Source organism: Macaca mulatta, chromosome 4 (assembly GCF_049350105.2).
Source record: "Macaca mulatta isolate MMU2019108-1 chromosome 4, T2T-MMU8v2.0, whole genome shotgun sequence".
In the NCBI taxonomy this organism is placed as follows: Eukaryota; Metazoa; Chordata; class Mammalia; order Primates; family Cercopithecidae; genus Macaca; species Macaca mulatta.
Genome location: NC_133409.1, coordinates 125,641,518 through 125,660,139, shown reverse-complemented (window position 1 = coordinate 125,660,139; position 18,622 = coordinate 125,641,518). Strand labels below are relative to the sequence as shown.

Below are 18,622 nucleotides of genomic sequence, written 5' to 3'. Positions count from 1 at the left end.
TTTCAACTGCTCCGCAACAAAAGAATCTGAAGGGAAATAATCATATCAATATTCAACCAACACCATTACACTGTCCAGCTTACCTCAATAGTCAACCGGGCTGGATGGTTTTCTAGAAGTAGCTGCTCTGCTATCTCTTGAACTGATTTAATATTTTCTTCCTTTTGATCAAGTTCTCTCATTAACTCCTTCAAGAAAGAATTAAGAAGTGTGTTAGAAAAATATATAAACCTAAAATGCAACCCTAGTATGCAAGTACAAAGGGTGTACTTACAGCATGATAATCTTTTTTCCTAGCTACGTTGGTGTTTCTCTCACTCCAGTCATAAGCAACTTCCTCCTCTTCTTTTTCATTCAACCAAATAAGTTCATTAGTCGCACGACTTACAAAATTATGGAGTGTATCAAGGTGCCGTTCCTGATTCCTGGATGTATTCTTTAGTAAGGAAAAACATCATAAGAATCATGTTTTTGCCAAATATAGATAAGGGAAACAGAAGGTTTAAAAAAAAAAAACTTACCAAGAGTTTTGCATACTGACTCTCTAATCTGTGCAACTTCTCTGCATAAGTCAGTTTAAGAGGTGCTGTCATTTGAATCTATAACATGAGATTAAAAAGACACTCCAGTTAGGAATCTGAAGGAATTCTGACTCACACTTAATGTATCTATTATTGATTTACAGGGTCTTTATGTAAAAAGCAAAACAAGAGTAAACTAAAACAAAATATATACAAATTTTAAATTCACATACCTCACTGATTTTAGCTTCTTTGAGGCTAGATTCAAATTCTTCAATAGCTCTATGAACATTTTTATGATTTTCTAAATGGCTTTCAACACTTGGCAAATCTGAGCCCCATTCAGTGCGGTCCAGCTGTACCTTCAAACAGTAAAATACTAAGTTTAGAAAAGAAATTGCTAACAATAAAGACGGAAACACTCAGGTAAAGTAAACTCTGTTTTACCTGCATCTCTTCAACCCAGTTCAAAAGATCCTGAACAAATTTCATGTTGATTTCCTCTTCTGTTAAATTTTGATCTAGCAAAGAAGACTTTAGAAGGGGTTTTCGGATCTGCATCAGCTTCAGAGTTTGCAGTGAATTTGGCTCTACTCCTGAACTGAAATTTGGAACTGATCCTGATGGGAAACCAGGTGTATAAGCTGGAGTGACAGATGGAGTCAGGCGGGAAGTCATCCCTGATGACAGGCCAGAAGTCATACTAGAAGAGGTTAGGGAAGGTGTTAAACTCTGGGTCAGCCCTGAGGTGAGACTAGGGTGTAAGGTCTGCGCAAATCCTGAGTTTAAACTTTGAGTGATTCCTGATATCATGAGCTTTGTCTGTTCTGTTGTCAGCATGCGTCCTTTGCTGTACACAGAAGAACATTCGTTTCTTAAGGCCATAATTTCATCACGCAGTTTTGCAACCCTGAAAAGAAAATCCAAAGGGATAAGGTGAAATACAAAAGGCACTTGTCACAAAGAGTGAACTCTAATGTAAATTATAGGCTTTAGTTAATAATGATGTATCAATATTGGCTTATCAGTTTTAGCAAATGTGCCACACTAATGCAAGACGTAAATAACAGGGGAAGAGGGAGGTATAAGGGAGCATATGGGAACTCTGTATTCTTCACTCAATTTTTCAGTATGCCAAAATTGCTCAAAAATATAAACAAGAAAAATGAGGAGATAATTGTAGTTATATTGGTAAAATTTTGCATCATGATTTTTTTCAATGAGCACTGTACTATGAGGACTTTCAATCTTATTTGTCTTTATAACTATCATTTATAATGAATACAATTACTATAGCATATGATCAATTTTACATTTATGTATATATTTTTCATATTTAGAATTACTATCGATTCCTAAAGGTGAAATTACCGGGTCAAAGGATCATTTAAAATTTTTGCATTTATACATTCATACTCACACACACAGAAAGAGAGAGAGAAAGAGAGAGAGAAACTATAGCCTGAAATATTCCATACCTACCCCCAAACACACACTTCTCAGTGACAAAGGTTTTCATACACATATTTTCTTTCAAGATTTTGTTATGAACATTTTCATAATAGGATAAACCGAAAACTAAAAAGCTGAATTAAAAATGACACTTTTTGGCCAGGCACGGAGGCTCATGCCTATAATCCCAGCATTTTGGGAGGCCAAGGCAGGTGGATCACTTAAGGTCAGGAGTACAAGACCAGCCTGGTGAACACAGTGAAACCCCGTCTCCACTAAAAATACAAAAAATTAGCCAGGCATGGTGGTGGGTGCCTATAATCCCAGCTACTAGGGAGACTGAGACACGAGAATCACCTGAAGCCAGGAGGCAGAGGTTGCAGTGAGCCGAGATCGTACCACTGCACTCCAGCCTGGGTGACAGAGCAAAACTGCATCTCAAAAAAAAAAAAAAAAAAAAAAGACACTGTCTTACATTTTTTCTCTTTCAAACATCCCATGAATACTTTAAATATATGTAAATGTATGTATATAACATACATACATCTAGTGGATTCATTTTAATGAGTTAGCTCCTGCAGCAGTATTATATGTACCATAAAATATTTTTTCTATTGCTAATCTTTAAAAAACAAATATCTACTTAAACACCAAAATATACAAAAATGTGACACACACTTTCAACTACAAAAGAGCAAAGAAATATATTTCATAAAATTTTCATATTCTACATTCCTATTTCAAATGCCCATGAAACAGTTATACAAAAAAAGGACAGAGAAAGAATAAGTAGCACTCTTACCTCTGTACCAATTGATCTGCCTGGTAGTATTTTCCATCAATAAGAATCTGTACATCAATTACATGCTGGCGTAAAAGGTTCTCACATTCAAGTATATACCCGGCAATTTCTGCTTCATTCTGAAACTGCACTCCTGATTCTAATCTTTTAGAATCCTGTATTTTAGAAGAACGCAGTATTAATTCTGTGAAACAAGTTTAAAAACGACCTCAAATATAAAACATCAAATATTGGAACAGAAGCCTACTTGGGCTTTCTTTAGTTTTCCTTGTTGGTTCAAAAACATGTTTTCCCTCTTCTTGTCTCTCAGAGAGCAAACACCAATCACAATCTTTAACAAACTTTAAGTTTCAGTGGAGAATAGTACCAAGAATCAACCAAACATTATGCAAAAGTTTTAGTTCATCCAAACGCACAGTGAATCCTCTACACCACAACTTCAATGGCTCTTAAAATTAACTTACAGACTGAAGAGCATTTCGAGCAAGTATTAGTTTGTCTTCACAGATGACACTGTCCCTCTGAACTCGGTGGGCAATCTGTTGCAACATTTCTAACCTAAAAGATGAGACAAAATAAAATAAAGCTTTTCCCTTTGAAGTCAAAGAGCTCACCATTCCTGAAAAGTGCTGCCCATCAAAAAGTAAACACAATCCCACACCAATGATTCAATACCTGCGTCCATCAAAGGATTCATTGCCGAAGCTAATGCAAGAGTTGATCAGTGTTGGACCATAATGAACCGAGAGAAGATTTTCATTCGAATCAAGACTGGTTCGAGTGCTGGTAGTGTTACTAAACACAGAATCACTGCTACGGTAACTATAACTACTACTGTGCATTTTTATTCCTGAAACTATGTTCTTTCTTTGATCATTCAAAGTAGACTGAAAGGTAGGAGGTCTGGAAAAAGCTCTACTTCTAACGGTGAAAAGTGGCAGCTGAATATTACAGCTTTTAATGGCTCCTTAAATATGCTTCAACATGCATATGTAACACACAGCAAATAATATGCTGATAACTATTCAAAAGAATCTAGCCTAAAGCCATTCGCTTGCTAGCTGAGGTTTGCCTTTTGTAGCTTGTATTAAAACCCTACAAGTATGAACAAAGCAGGCAGATTGGGCGTCACTGCAAAGGATATGCCAAATATTTGCACTAAGAGTCATCCAATTGCAACCACCTAAAAAACAACTCAGATGCCTCACAGATGTCCAGGATAACTAGTAAAGATTATTCTGGCAATACCAATCATTAGCTAAAAGAACACAAATATCCAGTCATAGTCTGACTTCCGAAAAGACCAGGTCTGTGCTGAATAATGTAAGGAAGGCAAACAGCTAGAAATTATGAAGTACCTATAAACAAATGAATTTGATAAGAAGAAAGCACAGTTCCATTTTAACCACCATGTCATTTGTTTATTAGGTTAAATTAATGGAAAAATATCAATTTACTTTTCTTTATATGACATGCTCCCAGTAATGTTACTTCTAAACCTTCTATAAAGTGCCAAGTAGAATACTGAAGCAATGCTTACAAATTTGTCTGTGCTTGTTTTTCCATTCTATAGGGTATTACATGGCATAAGAACGCTGTCTCTTTTCCATTTGTTTTTCATATACTTCCATGCCACATAGCTATTATTCGCAATACATAGACAATGCCAAAAAACTTGCATGAAGAAACATGAAGGCATTTATCCAACCAGGCTCCTAAATATTTTCCTACCTCCAATAATACTGTTACTTCTCCACTCTAAGAATAGATATTTTTCTTTTCAGGGATCAAGAAAGGGGAAACTTGAGAGTGACACATCAATCGCTTCTCAGCCTGTTGGCTAAGATCAAGTGTGAGAGTACCACATCAAATACAGTGAGTGAGCAGAACAGCTCAAAACAATAACAGTGGAACCTAGCATTTATTAAGTAATTATTATGTGCAATAAATTAATCATTTTAGATACATAACTCATCTCATAACCACCTAATGTAGTAAGCACTATTACATCCTGTTTACAAATGAGGAAACCGAGGCTTAAACAGTTAAAGAATTTGTCTAAGATCATACAACTTGGCAGGCTGAGCTAATAATCTAATTTAAAATTGAGTGGCTTCTAGGCCCTGAACTCTCAACCACTCTCTGCCTTCTTTTATGAACATATCTTAAAATTCAGCTACTGTTCTGATGCCTAAAAATCTACTCTGTATTCTCTGGAATACTTCTCCATTATTTCAAATGATTAATGTAGTATCTCATTTTAATCACCCAGAATTACCTCTTCCGTAAAAGCTGCATCCTGTATATTTCTGGCTTGTTTTGGTTTTAATAATCCAGTTACGTACACATATTATTACACTTTAACATAAACGTAATTAGTAATTTAATAAAGGACTGACATGTTAGACTTGCTCTCATATATTTATTTTATGCATTATTCCACAATGTTGAATCTTGAAGTCAACGTATAAGGCACAGAGAACATGACAATACTGAGCACCTCTAATGTGTGTCAGGCGCTGTGTAAAGCACTGGCAATGCAAGGGACAGAAAAAAACAAGGGTTTCTCTCCACATTTTTTGGAGGTCATATCTGTGGAACAGGCAAGCCTTAAGCAATAACAGAAATAAATATAAAAATACAACCAAGATAAGCACTATGAAGGAGCAATACATGTAAACATGAGAATTTTAAGCAAGATATCTGAACTAGCCTAGGAAACTATGGAAAGTTTCTTGAGAAAGTAATGTTGGAGCTGAGATCTGAGAATGTTTAGGTGTAAAGCAGCCAGTGTAGCTGCTGTGCAGAGAGCAAAGGGGCTGGAAAGGTGTGTCTGACCACACAGGCCTTACCCTGTAATATGGTTTGCCTGTGTCCCCACCCAAATCTCACCTTGAATTGTAATAATCCTCATATGTCAAGGGTGGGGTCAGGTGGAGATAATTGAGTCATGGGGGCGATTTCCCCCATACTGTTCTCATAGTAGTGAATGAGTCTTATGAGATCTGATGATTTTATAAATGGGAGTTCCCCTGCACAAGCTCTTGCCTGCTGACATGTAAGATGTTGCTCCTCATTCGCCTTCCACCATGATTGTGAGGCCTCTCTAGCCATATGGAACTGTGAGTCAATTAAACCTCTTTACTTTATAAATTACCCAGTCTCAGACATGTCTTTATTAGCACCATGAGAATGGACTAATACACCCTACAAGGTCTAGGTCCTATAGACATCATGGCTAATGAGGAACACAGATCACAATACCCAGGTACCAGGTTAAGACTGTAACGGAGACAAATTCATCCAACAAACATTTCCTGAAGATTAAATGGTACCTTCCCAGGCAACTGGGTGTAGTGAGAGACAAAATGACAACGAGCTAGTGATGATTTCATGGAGTAAACGCACTTGTAGAAGTGTGGCAGAAAGGGAACCTGAACTAACATTTATTGAGTGTGTTCTAGACGCCATCCATCACCCTTTAAATGAAGGCAAGCTATATTTTGGTTTCCACTGCCCCTTGGAAAGAGAACTATAGCAAAAAATGTAATAAGAAATAAAATCAGTTCATTGTTGACCTATAAGCTTTTAGATCCAGGCCCTGGTGACTTAAGGTCAATATGAGAAATCACAAGTAATTTTGACTGGTTTTAAAACTGTAAAGCCTTATTAGATGAGACTTCACATACCAATCCAGCCTAGCAGGTCATTTATATACATATTACTTCACTGATTGACTCCTTAAAATCTCTTAGAAGAGTTTCTAGATAAGAAAATGGAGGATCAGAAAGATTAAGTGACTTATCCAAGGCCACGTAAACAGAGGTTTAACTTAAGTTATTTCACAAGAACACAGAGGCCCCTCTGCACTTGATATTCATGGCAGAAAACACCTCTGGCCTACCTTTCTACTTCTGGACGAAGTGCCTTCTCTCTCTCAAGCATGGCAATAATGAGTTTCCCCCACTCTTTTTCTATGTCATTTGGATGATAACCTTGAAGGAGCTTGATGCGTCCAAATTCTATCCAAATCTTGAGAAAACAAAAAACTTTAATGTGAAGCAAAAATAAAAACAAAACAAAACAAAGATTATGCTTGACAATATAAAGCAAACCTGAGCTTACCTCTAATAATTTATACAGGCGTTTAATTTTTGATTTTTCTGTCTCCTTTGGTGGAATTTCTGTTTCTTTAAACTGTAAATACTGATTATAAAGTGCCTAAAATAAAAAGGACAATTAAGGACCAAACTTAAAAGATCTGTTTTCATTATCTTACTAAGTCACCATTTCAAGTGTTATGTACTGTATCATATGCAGTCAATGGAATTCCTTTGTTAAACTGACACTCAAAGACAATACCAATTTCCAGCCAGTTGGTGATGTGGGTTATCTAAAATTTGATGAGGGTGTAATTATTGATGTGAGCCACGCTTTAGTGCCACACGGGGATCTGGATAATAATAAACCACGCAGTGTTTACTAGTGCTCTACTAAAAACCTCTCATCCTCCAAACAAGAAAACATACCCTTTAAAAGATGTACTTCCCAAATGCTGTACTTTAGCTTTCAGTCTTTGGAAACATAATTTGAAGCAATTCCCATAAACAAAGGAATAAAACCACTCTCTTCTATTGCATGGTTCTATCCTTCAAAAAAAACTTCTTAGCAGAAAGGGCTAAAATTTGGTTTCAATATCCCAACGGCCAATGTAAACATATTTTTTTAAACAAATGAAGATAGATGCTATTAGTTGATGGGGCTATTATTACAGAAGTTTCAACTGTATAATTAAATTATTACCTAGTTTGTATATATTAATTTGGGAACCTCTTAAATATAGCGTATTTATTAAAAGGGACCTTCATAAAAATTATGTAGATAATGCATCTCCATATTTAATAAAATAAGTGTGTACTAATTACTTCATTCTAATTCATGTAGCTATAAAACAAGACCCTGTAAATCTTTAGGATGACACATTTCTGAAAGATTCTATTCAAAGTTCTGCTAATGCGATTATCTGGCATTTCCCCATGATGTATTTTCTTTTCTAATCTATGTCTTGTTTTAGTCATCAGCAAGTACTCTGATCACTTCTTCTATAACTAAGGATCTACACTAATCAGAAGCCAGTACAATTCATCCAAGGGTCTGAACAATAGAAATCCATTTGGAAATAAATGTGTTGGAACATGAAATCTGAAAATTGTTTTGAAATCAGAATGCAATGTTTCAGGATGTCTGTTGGTCATTAAGCACCGAATGCTCCTATGTGCTAAACACTGTTCATGGCACCACATGGTAGTTGTAGGGAAAAGTTTTCCTGCCCTGGAAAATTACATGTCCACGTAGGGAAACATCACACACAAACAGCTTGAGAACACTTAAAAAGTATCATATCATCAGATGCCAAGTAAATTCGTGCCAAGGACAAACTCTCTGTGGCAATGGGAATGAAAGCTGTTCCACAGATGTTCTGTACGGAAGCAGGAGCACAATGAGTAACTCTAATGGAGCTCACCCTGGGTTATTACAGTTTTCTCTATCCCAGTTTGATCATGAAAATAAAGTTTACAAACCAAGGAAGTAAGGCTCTGTAGGCAATATTCGCATTATCAGCTTCTAGAAATAAAGTAGACCACCTTGCTATTATAAAACCACATATGCAAAAGAGACAACTTACCCTTTAATACGTTTACATATTTATAATGACTTTTTTTTTTTTTTCAGATGGAGTCTTGCTCTCTCACCCAGGATGGAGTGCAGTGATGCGATCTCGGCTTACTACAACCTCCACCTCCCAGGTTCAAGCGATTTTCCTGCTTCGGCCTTCTGAGTAGCTGGGATTACAAGTGTGTGCCACCATGCCAGGCTAATTTTTACATTTTTAATAAAGATGGTGTTTTACCATGTTAGCCAGGCTAGTCTAAAACTCTTGATCTCAGGTGATCCACCCACCTTGACCTCCCAAAGTGCTGGGATTACAGGCATGACCCACTGCACCCGGCTTATAATGGCTTTTATATCTGCAATGTCTGCCTCAAAAGCGTGCCCTAAGTTTTTCACTATTAGAAAATGTTTTACTAAAACATAAATTCACTTATACTGGAAGTCAGATATGTATTTTCAAATTCATGGTGAAATACAGTGTGTACCTCTTCCTGCACAAAAAATGCCCTCTGAAGCAGTTTTTAATAGGACTCAACCACAGGCACACCCCCAATCCAGTGCCACATTTGTGTGTACTTCCCAGGGGCCCTCCTACCTCAGCCATCCCCGGGAACTTCAAGCATTTCCTATGTACTAAAATCAATTCAACAATGTCAGTTTCAGAGACTCTGTCAAATTAAACCTTTAACCTCTCAACCAAAGCTGAGAGACTACAGCTAATCTGTTTTAACTGTTAATGTTTTACCTCCATTTTCTCTGTATAATAAGAAAGATGAGTAAACAAAAATTTTGCCTACTTATTAATGGCTTTCCAAGGGCAACTTTTGTTGAATTTCTAAAATTACAGAATTATTATAGCATTACTTAAGGGTTTATAATTGAATCAATCCTATGTAATTTCTATAGTGACACTAACCTTCAGTTCCACAGGATTATTAGGAAATGTTCTCTCAGACATTGTGGTCACATGGTGTCTAATCCATTGGATGAGGTAGTTCACCATATTCTGGTATTCAATCCATTTGACTTCAACATCCTAGAACAATCAAATGATAGAAAAGGTTCACATCTGTAGATAACATTCATATCTAAGACAATTTAGTTGGAAGTCATTCTGTAAACATATGTATTTGAAGCCTGACAGATAGAACCAGCTAAATGTTTTCTTACTTTCACCCAGCCCCAATTCCTGTCACATAAACACCTTTAAAAAGATGCTATCAACATTTGGCCACTAACACTAGCCTTATGAGTGCCAATTCTGATCCAAAGAAAGGGGCTGCCTGGAGTATTGTATTTAGAAGGCTTTTGAGGCTCAATCTAAGCACTACAGAAAAAATCCAAAGTCAGTTTGGGGTGTTTACCAGGGCTCAGGATGGGGGAGTAACAACTTGCATAAGCCAAGTTAGTTGCCATCTTTGCCAACTATTTTAGATCTAAATCTACTATGTATCTGAAACTCAAAAGACTTACCCAATATAGGAAACCAGATATGTACGCAAACTACAGGAAATGTATATGGTGGGATTATCCAAGTAACTCATTAGGCAAACTCTTTAAAAATGGAGGAAACTGGAAGGCTGCCAACTGCTCTGTTTAAGTATTTGATGAATGCTTATTATGTTCAAAGGTTGTGCTGAGTGTTATAACAAAAAAATACTTTAAGACATAATACCTATTGTCAAGTTACTGTCTAAATGCAAAGGCAAGAGAGATACATAATATAAACAGGCAAAATGAAGAGCAGTATTTAATTAAGTGTTGAAATGTTGAAATAAATGAAATGGGTAGTATATGCTAGTTGAGATAAGAATCAGGCAAGCACATCTGTGCCTTAAAATAGTTTCTAAAGGCTTCTTGGGAAAGGCAGCATCTGAGATGTTCTGCAATGACTGGTAAGTAATTATTGGTGGGGGGAGGTGAGTAGGGGCGCTGAAAAAGTGGACAAAAGGGGAGTCCCAAGTGAGTAAGGACACTGACTTGGAAATGCCCTGTCTACCAGTAAACAGTTCATATTGGGAAATCATAGCTAAAAAATGTAGGTAAACAGAATAAATATATGCAGTTTTAAATGTCAGAATATCTAGATTGCATTTAACTTTGCAAGGAATATGTAGGCACTGAAAATTTTCAAGCTAAAGACATCAGGTTTTAGACAGATTAATTTGGCAACAGTGTGCAGAGGCAGTGGGAAGAAGAACAAAATGGAGATGGAAAGCTGTAAGAAAGCTATCAGCCTAGTTCTGCAGTGATAGGCAGCAGGATCAACATGGAGGTAGTGAGAAGCAGCAGCAAGAGATGGCCAAAAGAAACACTCTGAAGCAACACTCAACACTGAATAGTCAGGGATGAGCATGGGAACAGGCTACTCAGGGACCCAAAAAGCATGAAGCCTTTGAAAAGAAGAACCTGAGGAAGAATATGGAAACAGGTCTAGAAATAGCACACAGAACTGACAGAAGCAATCAGAAAAAGGAGCTCCTAATCCAAGGGAGCTAATCCAAGATGAGCTCCTAAATCTTCAAAGTAATGTAGGGGGAAAAGGTATCTGCAAAGAGGAAGGCAGAAATCCAAGTGAAGGGGCTCCTTCCCAAATATGTGACACATACAGGGTTTCCTGTTCTCTTCCAGAAATACATAAGCACTTGTTAGCATAACCACCAAAAAAAAAAAAAAATGCATCACTGAAGTGAATTATACAAACCTTTAAGAAATAGTAGACTAATAAAGAGCTGAAAGCTATGTGTCAGAGACCTTCCCTGCTTACTAAGTGGCTCTGCTACTTTGGTCAAATCCAATAACTTTCCTCTGGAGCCCTCCTTTAAATCCTAAAAATGTTATCTAGCCAACATTTCATAGAATTGTATGAGGTAACAAATTTGAAATTGTTTTCAAAAGTGAGATATTCTATACATACAAAAAGATAGCAAACACAGCAATGTAAAACAGCACCCAGGTAAAAATGGAAAACTCTAACTTTCAGAAAGTTAAAACTTTTATTTATAAAATTATCAGTAACTATAAATAGCCTCTTTTATTTATGACACAAAAATTTTAATGAGTTATACTTTAAATTTAATGGTAGAATAATATCATGAAATACACAGAATATCAATTCATCAAACAGCATATTAACTCAAATTCTTTAAAATATATTCAACATTCAAAAACTGCAAAAAACATTATCAGTAAATGCAGTCAATTGGTCATTACTGAATCAACAGCTTCCAGTGTGGAAAAATCAATACTCACATTTGCACCAATGCCTTCCCCACCTTCAGGGACTTTAGGAAATGCATCATAGAGAGATGATACATAAGTTATTACTGATTTTTCATCAGGTGAGGAGACATCGACATCTAAAAACAGCAACATAAATTAATTATTTCACGAGGTTGATAAATTACTTTTGATCAGACTTTCATGCCAGTCCACATATAATCAAGAAAACAACTCACCTTCAGGGTCCAGAAGTCTTATAACACCAATTTTTTCTGCTACATAAAAAGCATGCTCTAAATTTGCAAGGTTGCTTTGAACAGCAACAGTATTCATATCTATCAGGTCCGGCCTAGGAAAAAATTCACTGTGTTAATTAGGCTTTCTCATGTGCCAATTCAACATTACATTTATATATGTTTCCATTTACATAACAACATCTGCTAATATTAATACCAAGCCTGCGTTAAAATGCAGACACTTTCATCAAACATTTAACATTGCTCACTTATCTCAGAAACTTTTGTATCTAAAGCAAATATAACAAGGAAAATATAACAATTTGAACATACATAAATTTCAACAAAGTCTACAAATATATCATAGTCAGAATACATATGAGTATTTGTTCTATTCAACTGATTTAAGCTATATACTACTCCAACAGCATCTTTCCAATCCAACCAACATCCTATCAGTATTTCTCCTCAAAAACAAAAAGTTTGTAGCTTAGTACAATACTGTGTCCATGGCCTCCCCATTGCACCATACCCTTTCATGTCACCTATCTTCTATAATCCTATTCATTCTTCCAAGGAGAATCAAGCTCCACATCCTCTGTGGGGCCTGGCTGATCTTCCTAGCCCTTATGTCTGTCTCTGTTCCCTGAACTCGTATTTCCACCCTGCACCACACGATATGGCACTTAGGATAATCTTAGACTTCCTTGCCCTATTAATTCACTGTTTCATGTACATGTACATGTTGTTTCTCCCAAACAATCAACTCCAAGATAGCAAGTACTATGTATTTTAAAAATTTTGTCTTTTATCCTTCTGCTGAAATAAAGAATGATATATAGTACACCCTCAACAAATACCTACTGATAAGCTGGTAAGTAGGTTGGTTCCTTAGTAATCTGAATCGTAAATGAATGTCTAAAATAAGCAATAGTTTAAGTTTTCACGAGCACACATGTATGCATGTGCCCCCCCCAACACAGTCACACATACCAGACTTCATATCTTTCTAATTTGTGAGATTTACATAACACCCTAAACCATGCAAAAACTTCAAAGCTAGCTCTATCTACATGAGAGAGAAAAAGATTCCTCAAATACTTCTTATAGAGAAAGTGGCAAAATACGGACATTGGAGACTTCACTCAAGACTAGAAGCCAATTAGGAAACTTGGATCTCAAAAACAAAGCATTGAAAGAATACAGGAACAATGTGGAAACAGGAAAGCCTTCAAAAAGAGTGGTACTCACCACCCAAAAAAATCACTGAGTAAGAGCCTGTTGATAACTTACAAAGAAAGCCTCTCTACAAGCTCCACAAGCATTCTTGTTTGCTCAAAATAATCATTTGGGGAACCGCGGAAAGAGTGGGAGGGCTCAAAGGTAGTGTGGGAGAAATGAAATGCAAATTATTTTGTATACTACTTGGCAGGCTGCTTATACGAAAAGCTGTTTGAAAATAAGTCATTAATATTAGAAAGGTAAATGGCAATTTGTGGTGAGAAAACTCTCTTTTGTGGTGAGTAAACAGACCTCTCAAGAAAATCTTATACTTTTATATCACTTTGCACTGTTCATAATCTGGAAATGTCGTTACCATTACCTACATGCTCATATTCCAGGAAATTATTAGGAAATCCTTTAATGTTTTCAATCTGCCATCAATACAATCACTCAAAAATGATTCTACAATTATTATAGGAACAATAAATCCACTGACAACTACGGAAGTAAATGACAGACCCCTAAAAATAACATTTTTTATTCACATAGAAACATACTGAAGAATCTGCCAACCTCAAGATTATTAAATAGGTATGTATAGCAGTCTAGACAAAAACAAGTATCTGAAGTTCTTTCATTAAAACATTGTTTTGTTTCTGTAAAATTTGCACCTTTTGGGGAAATAAAAAACAGCCTTTCTAAGTCTGCCAAATCTCAGAACAAGATATGGCATGTTATTATGAGAACCCTGCCATTAGCAAAGAAAGTAAACACTGAGTAATCCCAGAGGGAATGAATAAAGTCATTGAAGAATCAAGTTTTTCAACTAAGAGAATAAAACATAAAACTTCCTTCAGAATGACACAGTCATTTCAACACAAAAGCAGCTGTAGAATACAATGAGTCTGAGTAAGTCATCTCTTTTATCATGATGTTTAACACTTTAATGGAACAAAAACCGAAATGGTTTTCTTCCACTAAAAGACAGCAGATAAAGAAAATTAGTTAAACAAAAATGGGAAAAGGGAAAACTTTTAAAACCACTACAAAGCTGGGTGCGGTGGCTCATACCTGTAATCCCAGCATTTGGGAGGCTGAAGAGAGTGGATCACCTGAGGTCTGGAGTTTGATACCAGCCAGACCAACATGGCGAAACCCTGTCTCTACTAAAAATACAAAAACTAGCCGGGCATGGTGGCAGGCGCCTGTAATCCCAGCTACTCCAGAGGCTGAGGCAGGAGATTCGCTTGCCGAGATCGTGCCACTGCACTCCGGCATGGACAACAAGAGCGAAAGTCTATCTCAAAAAACCACAAAAAAACACTATGAAAATGTAATAGCCTATAGTATTTGAAATGCTATTCCTCCCTTAGCTCATATCCTAACAGAGTGGTTATTCCTCCCTTAGCTCATATCCTAACAGAGTGGTGGTCCCTTTGTCTTTCAAATCTGTCTTTCCTCTACCTGCCTGAAGCATCTTGAAGAGGCCTGTGCTGTGTGTGTCCTGTCCACCACCTTCTTTATACATAGTCTCACTGGGATAATACAACTTTCAAAAACTTCATTTATTTTTCACATATAAAAGATACTTTCATTCTAAAGGTTTCATTCTTTGTAACATCTTTTTGTGGAATGTTAACAGGAAATGTATTTTCCATCTTAGGTTTGACTAACCGAAGAGCATTAGACTATATTATAGTGACCATGTTCTCATGTTATATTTTAGATAGTTGAACATTAACTATTGTAACTTGCCTGTTTTATGGAAACCTTTCAAAATCATATAACGTGATCCTTCGCCACTTAAAGTAATAAATGCTAGTCTTTTTATGGAAAAAAAGGCCATTCTCTCACTTTTTTATTATTCTATGATAATGTTATCTTTTCAAAATGACCCAATCATCATGCATTATAATTCTTTAAACATGTTTATATCCCAGCTTTTCTTTCATAAGCAATTAAAAGTAGCTTACAAAGAAAATACAAGATAGCATAAATTTTAAATTGGAAGTATAAAACCAAGAAAAGGTCTTAAAATGAAATTGGAAGTAAGACTAAAAAATTACAAATCACTTATATGCAAGCTTAGTGCCTTTAATTTGTTTTAAAAATATAGGGCAGAAAGGTATCAAAAAATGCTATTGTCATAATACAAAACAATTTTGGGTAAAAGTAATGTTTATCTTTCATACAACACCCATCTTAAAACAGCAATCTCCTCTAGACCAAATATATATGTGTGTGTGTGTGTGTGTGTGTGTGTGTGTATCTCCACAGGCATATATACATATACAGGCAAGTTGGCATTCATGTATAGATAGGTATATGTATGGATATAGTATAAGGATATCACCACCTACCCTAACAGGTAACCAAAGCTAGCTGAACATAAAAATTTCATGAGAGATTTTTTTTTGGCATAGATACTTCCGAGGTAACATTTCAGTACTCCAAAACTTTATTAATACATTAGCTCGCATGAGAATTAAATAGGATTCTGCAGGAACACATGACTTCCCCAGTGTTTACAAATGGCTAAAGATTAGCACAACAGGCCGGGCACAGTGGCTCATGCCTGTAATCCCAGCACTTTGGGAGGCCGAGACGGGCGGATCACCTGAGGTCAGGAATTCCAGACCAGCCTGGACAACACGGTGAAACCGAGTCTCTACTAAAAATACAAAAATTAGCCGGGTGTGGTGGTGTGTGCCTGTAACCCCAGATACTCGGGAGGCTGAGGCAGGAGAATCACTGGGACCCAGGAGGCAGAGGTTGCAGTGAGCCGAGATCACACCATTGCACCCCAACCTGGGTGACAGAGCGAGACTTTGCCGCAAAAAAAAAAAAAAAAAGATTAGCACAACAGACTACCTAAGGCTTCCACAATATATCAAGTCAAACATCAATACACTTAACTGCAAGGAGCATGAAACAACATCAAAACACTTGGAAAGGAAACTCTTGGAAACATGGCAGAGGGGACACTAATTAAAGTTAGCTAAGAGAAAGAGAAAAATGTCAGCTAAGAGAAGAGTACTTTAGTGCAGACACCACGTTACCAAATCCTGAACCAAAAACGTGACAATAGCTGAAAAGACACATATGGGAAATATCAATGGCCACAGTCCAAATTGGGATTTTTTTTAAGGATGAAAAAATAAAGTTACTTAAATTCATAGAGTCTGTTAGGTTATGCTGGCTCTCAAGTGGCACTCAATAGTTATTTATGTGGATACAAACAGTAAGGTTCTGGCTACCCTGCATCTGCTTTCCTATGTTTGAGAAATTTCCCTTTCATAAGTCTTGGGGGTAAGGAGAGGAGCAAAGCCCATTTTCCAATACAAAAACAGACACATGTCAGGTTTTTCCTGACTCTTTTCTTTGCCCAAGAAATGTCCACTGCATACCTCACCCCTGTACATGATATTACCTGGCCAACTCGAATTCTTTCAGTAGACTCGGTTCCACCATCATTTCCTCCAGGAAGTACTTTCCTCTGTTCCCAAATGCCATCTGTTATCTTTATTTCTGTATTTACCACATTTTTCATAACCATACATCTGTCTATCTCTCATATTGAACCATGGGCTTCCTGAAGGCAGAGCCTGTGTTTTGTCCATGTTTATGTCCTCAATATCTAGCATAAAGCTTAAAACATGAACTTTTGAGGATTAAATAAATAATAAAGAAATAAATGAGCTATGGGGGCTGGGACATACCAGTGCTTCAAATTCCTGGAGATATTTTTCATCCTAGACTTGTTCCTTCTCTTTTCACTAATTTCTACTGACAAAACCACCACCTATGGCTTCTAGTCAAGTTTTGGAATCCTTATTGAAATCCACATGGACCAGGGTACAATGTCATTGCTTCCCCATATCCTACACAAGCACACACCTTTTCAAGGTTTCCTAAAGGCTTTGTCTCTCCTAAAAAACAATTTGGAAAGTGGGCACAGAGTGAGGACAACAAATAGCGGTGAAGTATAAAAGTTTCAAAAAAGCACACATTGCTGCTTCTAGGTTCTCCTCCCCTCTTATGCTCTCATGTGCCCTCAGCTTCAGCTTCTGATAATGTTGCCAGCTGGGATACCTTATAAAGTAATAACAATCACAAAACAACAGGGACTAATAAATACTGATACCTACTATGTGGCAGGCAATGCATTAAAGGACTTAAAGCATTATCTCACTTAATCGTCTCAATGACCCTAAGCATAGGTTGTATTATTATCCTGAACTTACAGATGGAAAAAAAACAAGCATAAGGAAGTTATATAACTTGACCAAGAACACAAATCTGGTAAGTGGTAGTCAGGGTTTGAACTGAGGTCTGTCTGACTACAGAGTCTGATTTCTTCTCTGCAATATCCTGGCATCATAAACTGAGAACTAACTAAACAGTAACACCCAATATGAAGCCGAGAATACAAAATAAAGAAAATACAGAACAAATTATACTTCTACTACTGGGCAAATCGATAACGATGTTGGTAACTCCCATAAACAAACACAATAATGTCTATGTATATGTATGTGTGTGTACTGACACACTCAGAAAAAATAAATCATAAGAAACATGATGAAGTTCCAGATTATTACCAAAACAGAACTCATCAATGCATCCTATACCAATGTTTCCCACACTTGGGTCCTAATACAGATTAAGAATAGAAAGAAAGGCCTGGTTATATGCATTTCAACAAGTTTCTCTCCCCTCTCTCAGGTGATTCTTATCAGGCATTTGATAACTAAACCATATTTAAAACCCTTGTTTCTAATAATTATTTAATTTTCTTTCAAGATTATAAGCATTTTGTATTGGGGAAAAAAAATCCACAATGTCATCAGGCAATTATATAACGACACAAACAAAAGCACCCACAAGCAGAAACATGCTACTGCCTTATGCCCTCAGCAGGAGACAGTGAACCTTTTAACTCTTTTTCAGTGTTTATTTTTATTAAATATACAAGAAAAGAACATATTTAAATGTTAGCAACGAGGGAGGGTGGGCGTGTCATTTTATGTTTGCCCAACTCTGGAGTACACTGTAAAATAACGAAGCCTGGAAAAGATAGCATTTGGTCACACACATATATATATTTTCAATCAGAATCAAAAACCCACCTAATCTTTGTGACTTGAGATATCTTATCACTTGAAAAACCACTGGGCCACAGTTTCATTCTTCAATTTAAAAAGGAAAGACAAGACAGAAAGAAGAATGGTGGTTGTCAAAAGGGTAGAGGGAGAGAGAAACAGGGAATTAGAGTTTCATGGGTATAGAGTTTCAGTTACGCTGGATGAGAAGAGTTCTGGAGATGGATGACGGTGATGGTTGTACAACAAGATAAATGTATTTAATGCCACTTAACTATCAACTTAAAACTGATTAAGATGGTAAATTTTATGTACCTTATCACAATCTAATTTTTTTTATTTTTTTATTTTTATTTATTTTTTTTTTTGAGACAAGAGTCTCGCTCTGTC

General features: G+C 36.5%; 1 protein-coding gene across 27 annotated transcripts in view; it reads right to left on the bottom strand.

Annotated features, from left to right (window-relative positions):
- DST (dystonin) overlaps positions 1-18,622 on the bottom strand; it is a 488,734-nt gene that overhangs the window by 173,153 nt on the left and 296,959 nt on the right. For 25 of the 27 annotated variants that reach the window (XM_015136594.3, XM_077999802.1, XM_015136600.3 and 22 more), the window contains 12 exons: positions 11,907-12,019; positions 11,701-11,807; positions 9,365-9,484; positions 6,901-6,996; positions 6,680-6,807; positions 3,240-3,333; positions 2,776-2,930; positions 969-1,431; positions 755-883; positions 522-599; positions 275-436; positions 84-188 (listed from right to left, as the gene is read on the bottom strand). In XM_015136594.3, the coding sequence (XP_014992080.3) occupies positions 84-188; positions 275-436; positions 522-599; positions 755-883; positions 969-1,431; positions 2,776-2,930; positions 3,240-3,333; positions 6,680-6,807; positions 6,901-6,996; positions 9,365-9,484; positions 11,701-11,807; positions 11,907-12,019 (1,750 nt within the window). Of the gene's footprint in view, positions 1-83; positions 189-274; positions 437-521; positions 600-754; positions 884-968; positions 1,432-2,775; positions 2,931-3,239; positions 3,334-3,450; positions 5,407-6,679; positions 6,808-6,900; positions 6,997-9,364; positions 9,485-11,700; positions 11,808-11,906; positions 12,020-18,622 lie in introns of those variants that run through there. The other 2 variants (XR_013416324.1, XM_015136622.3) reach the window with 1 other exon arrangement.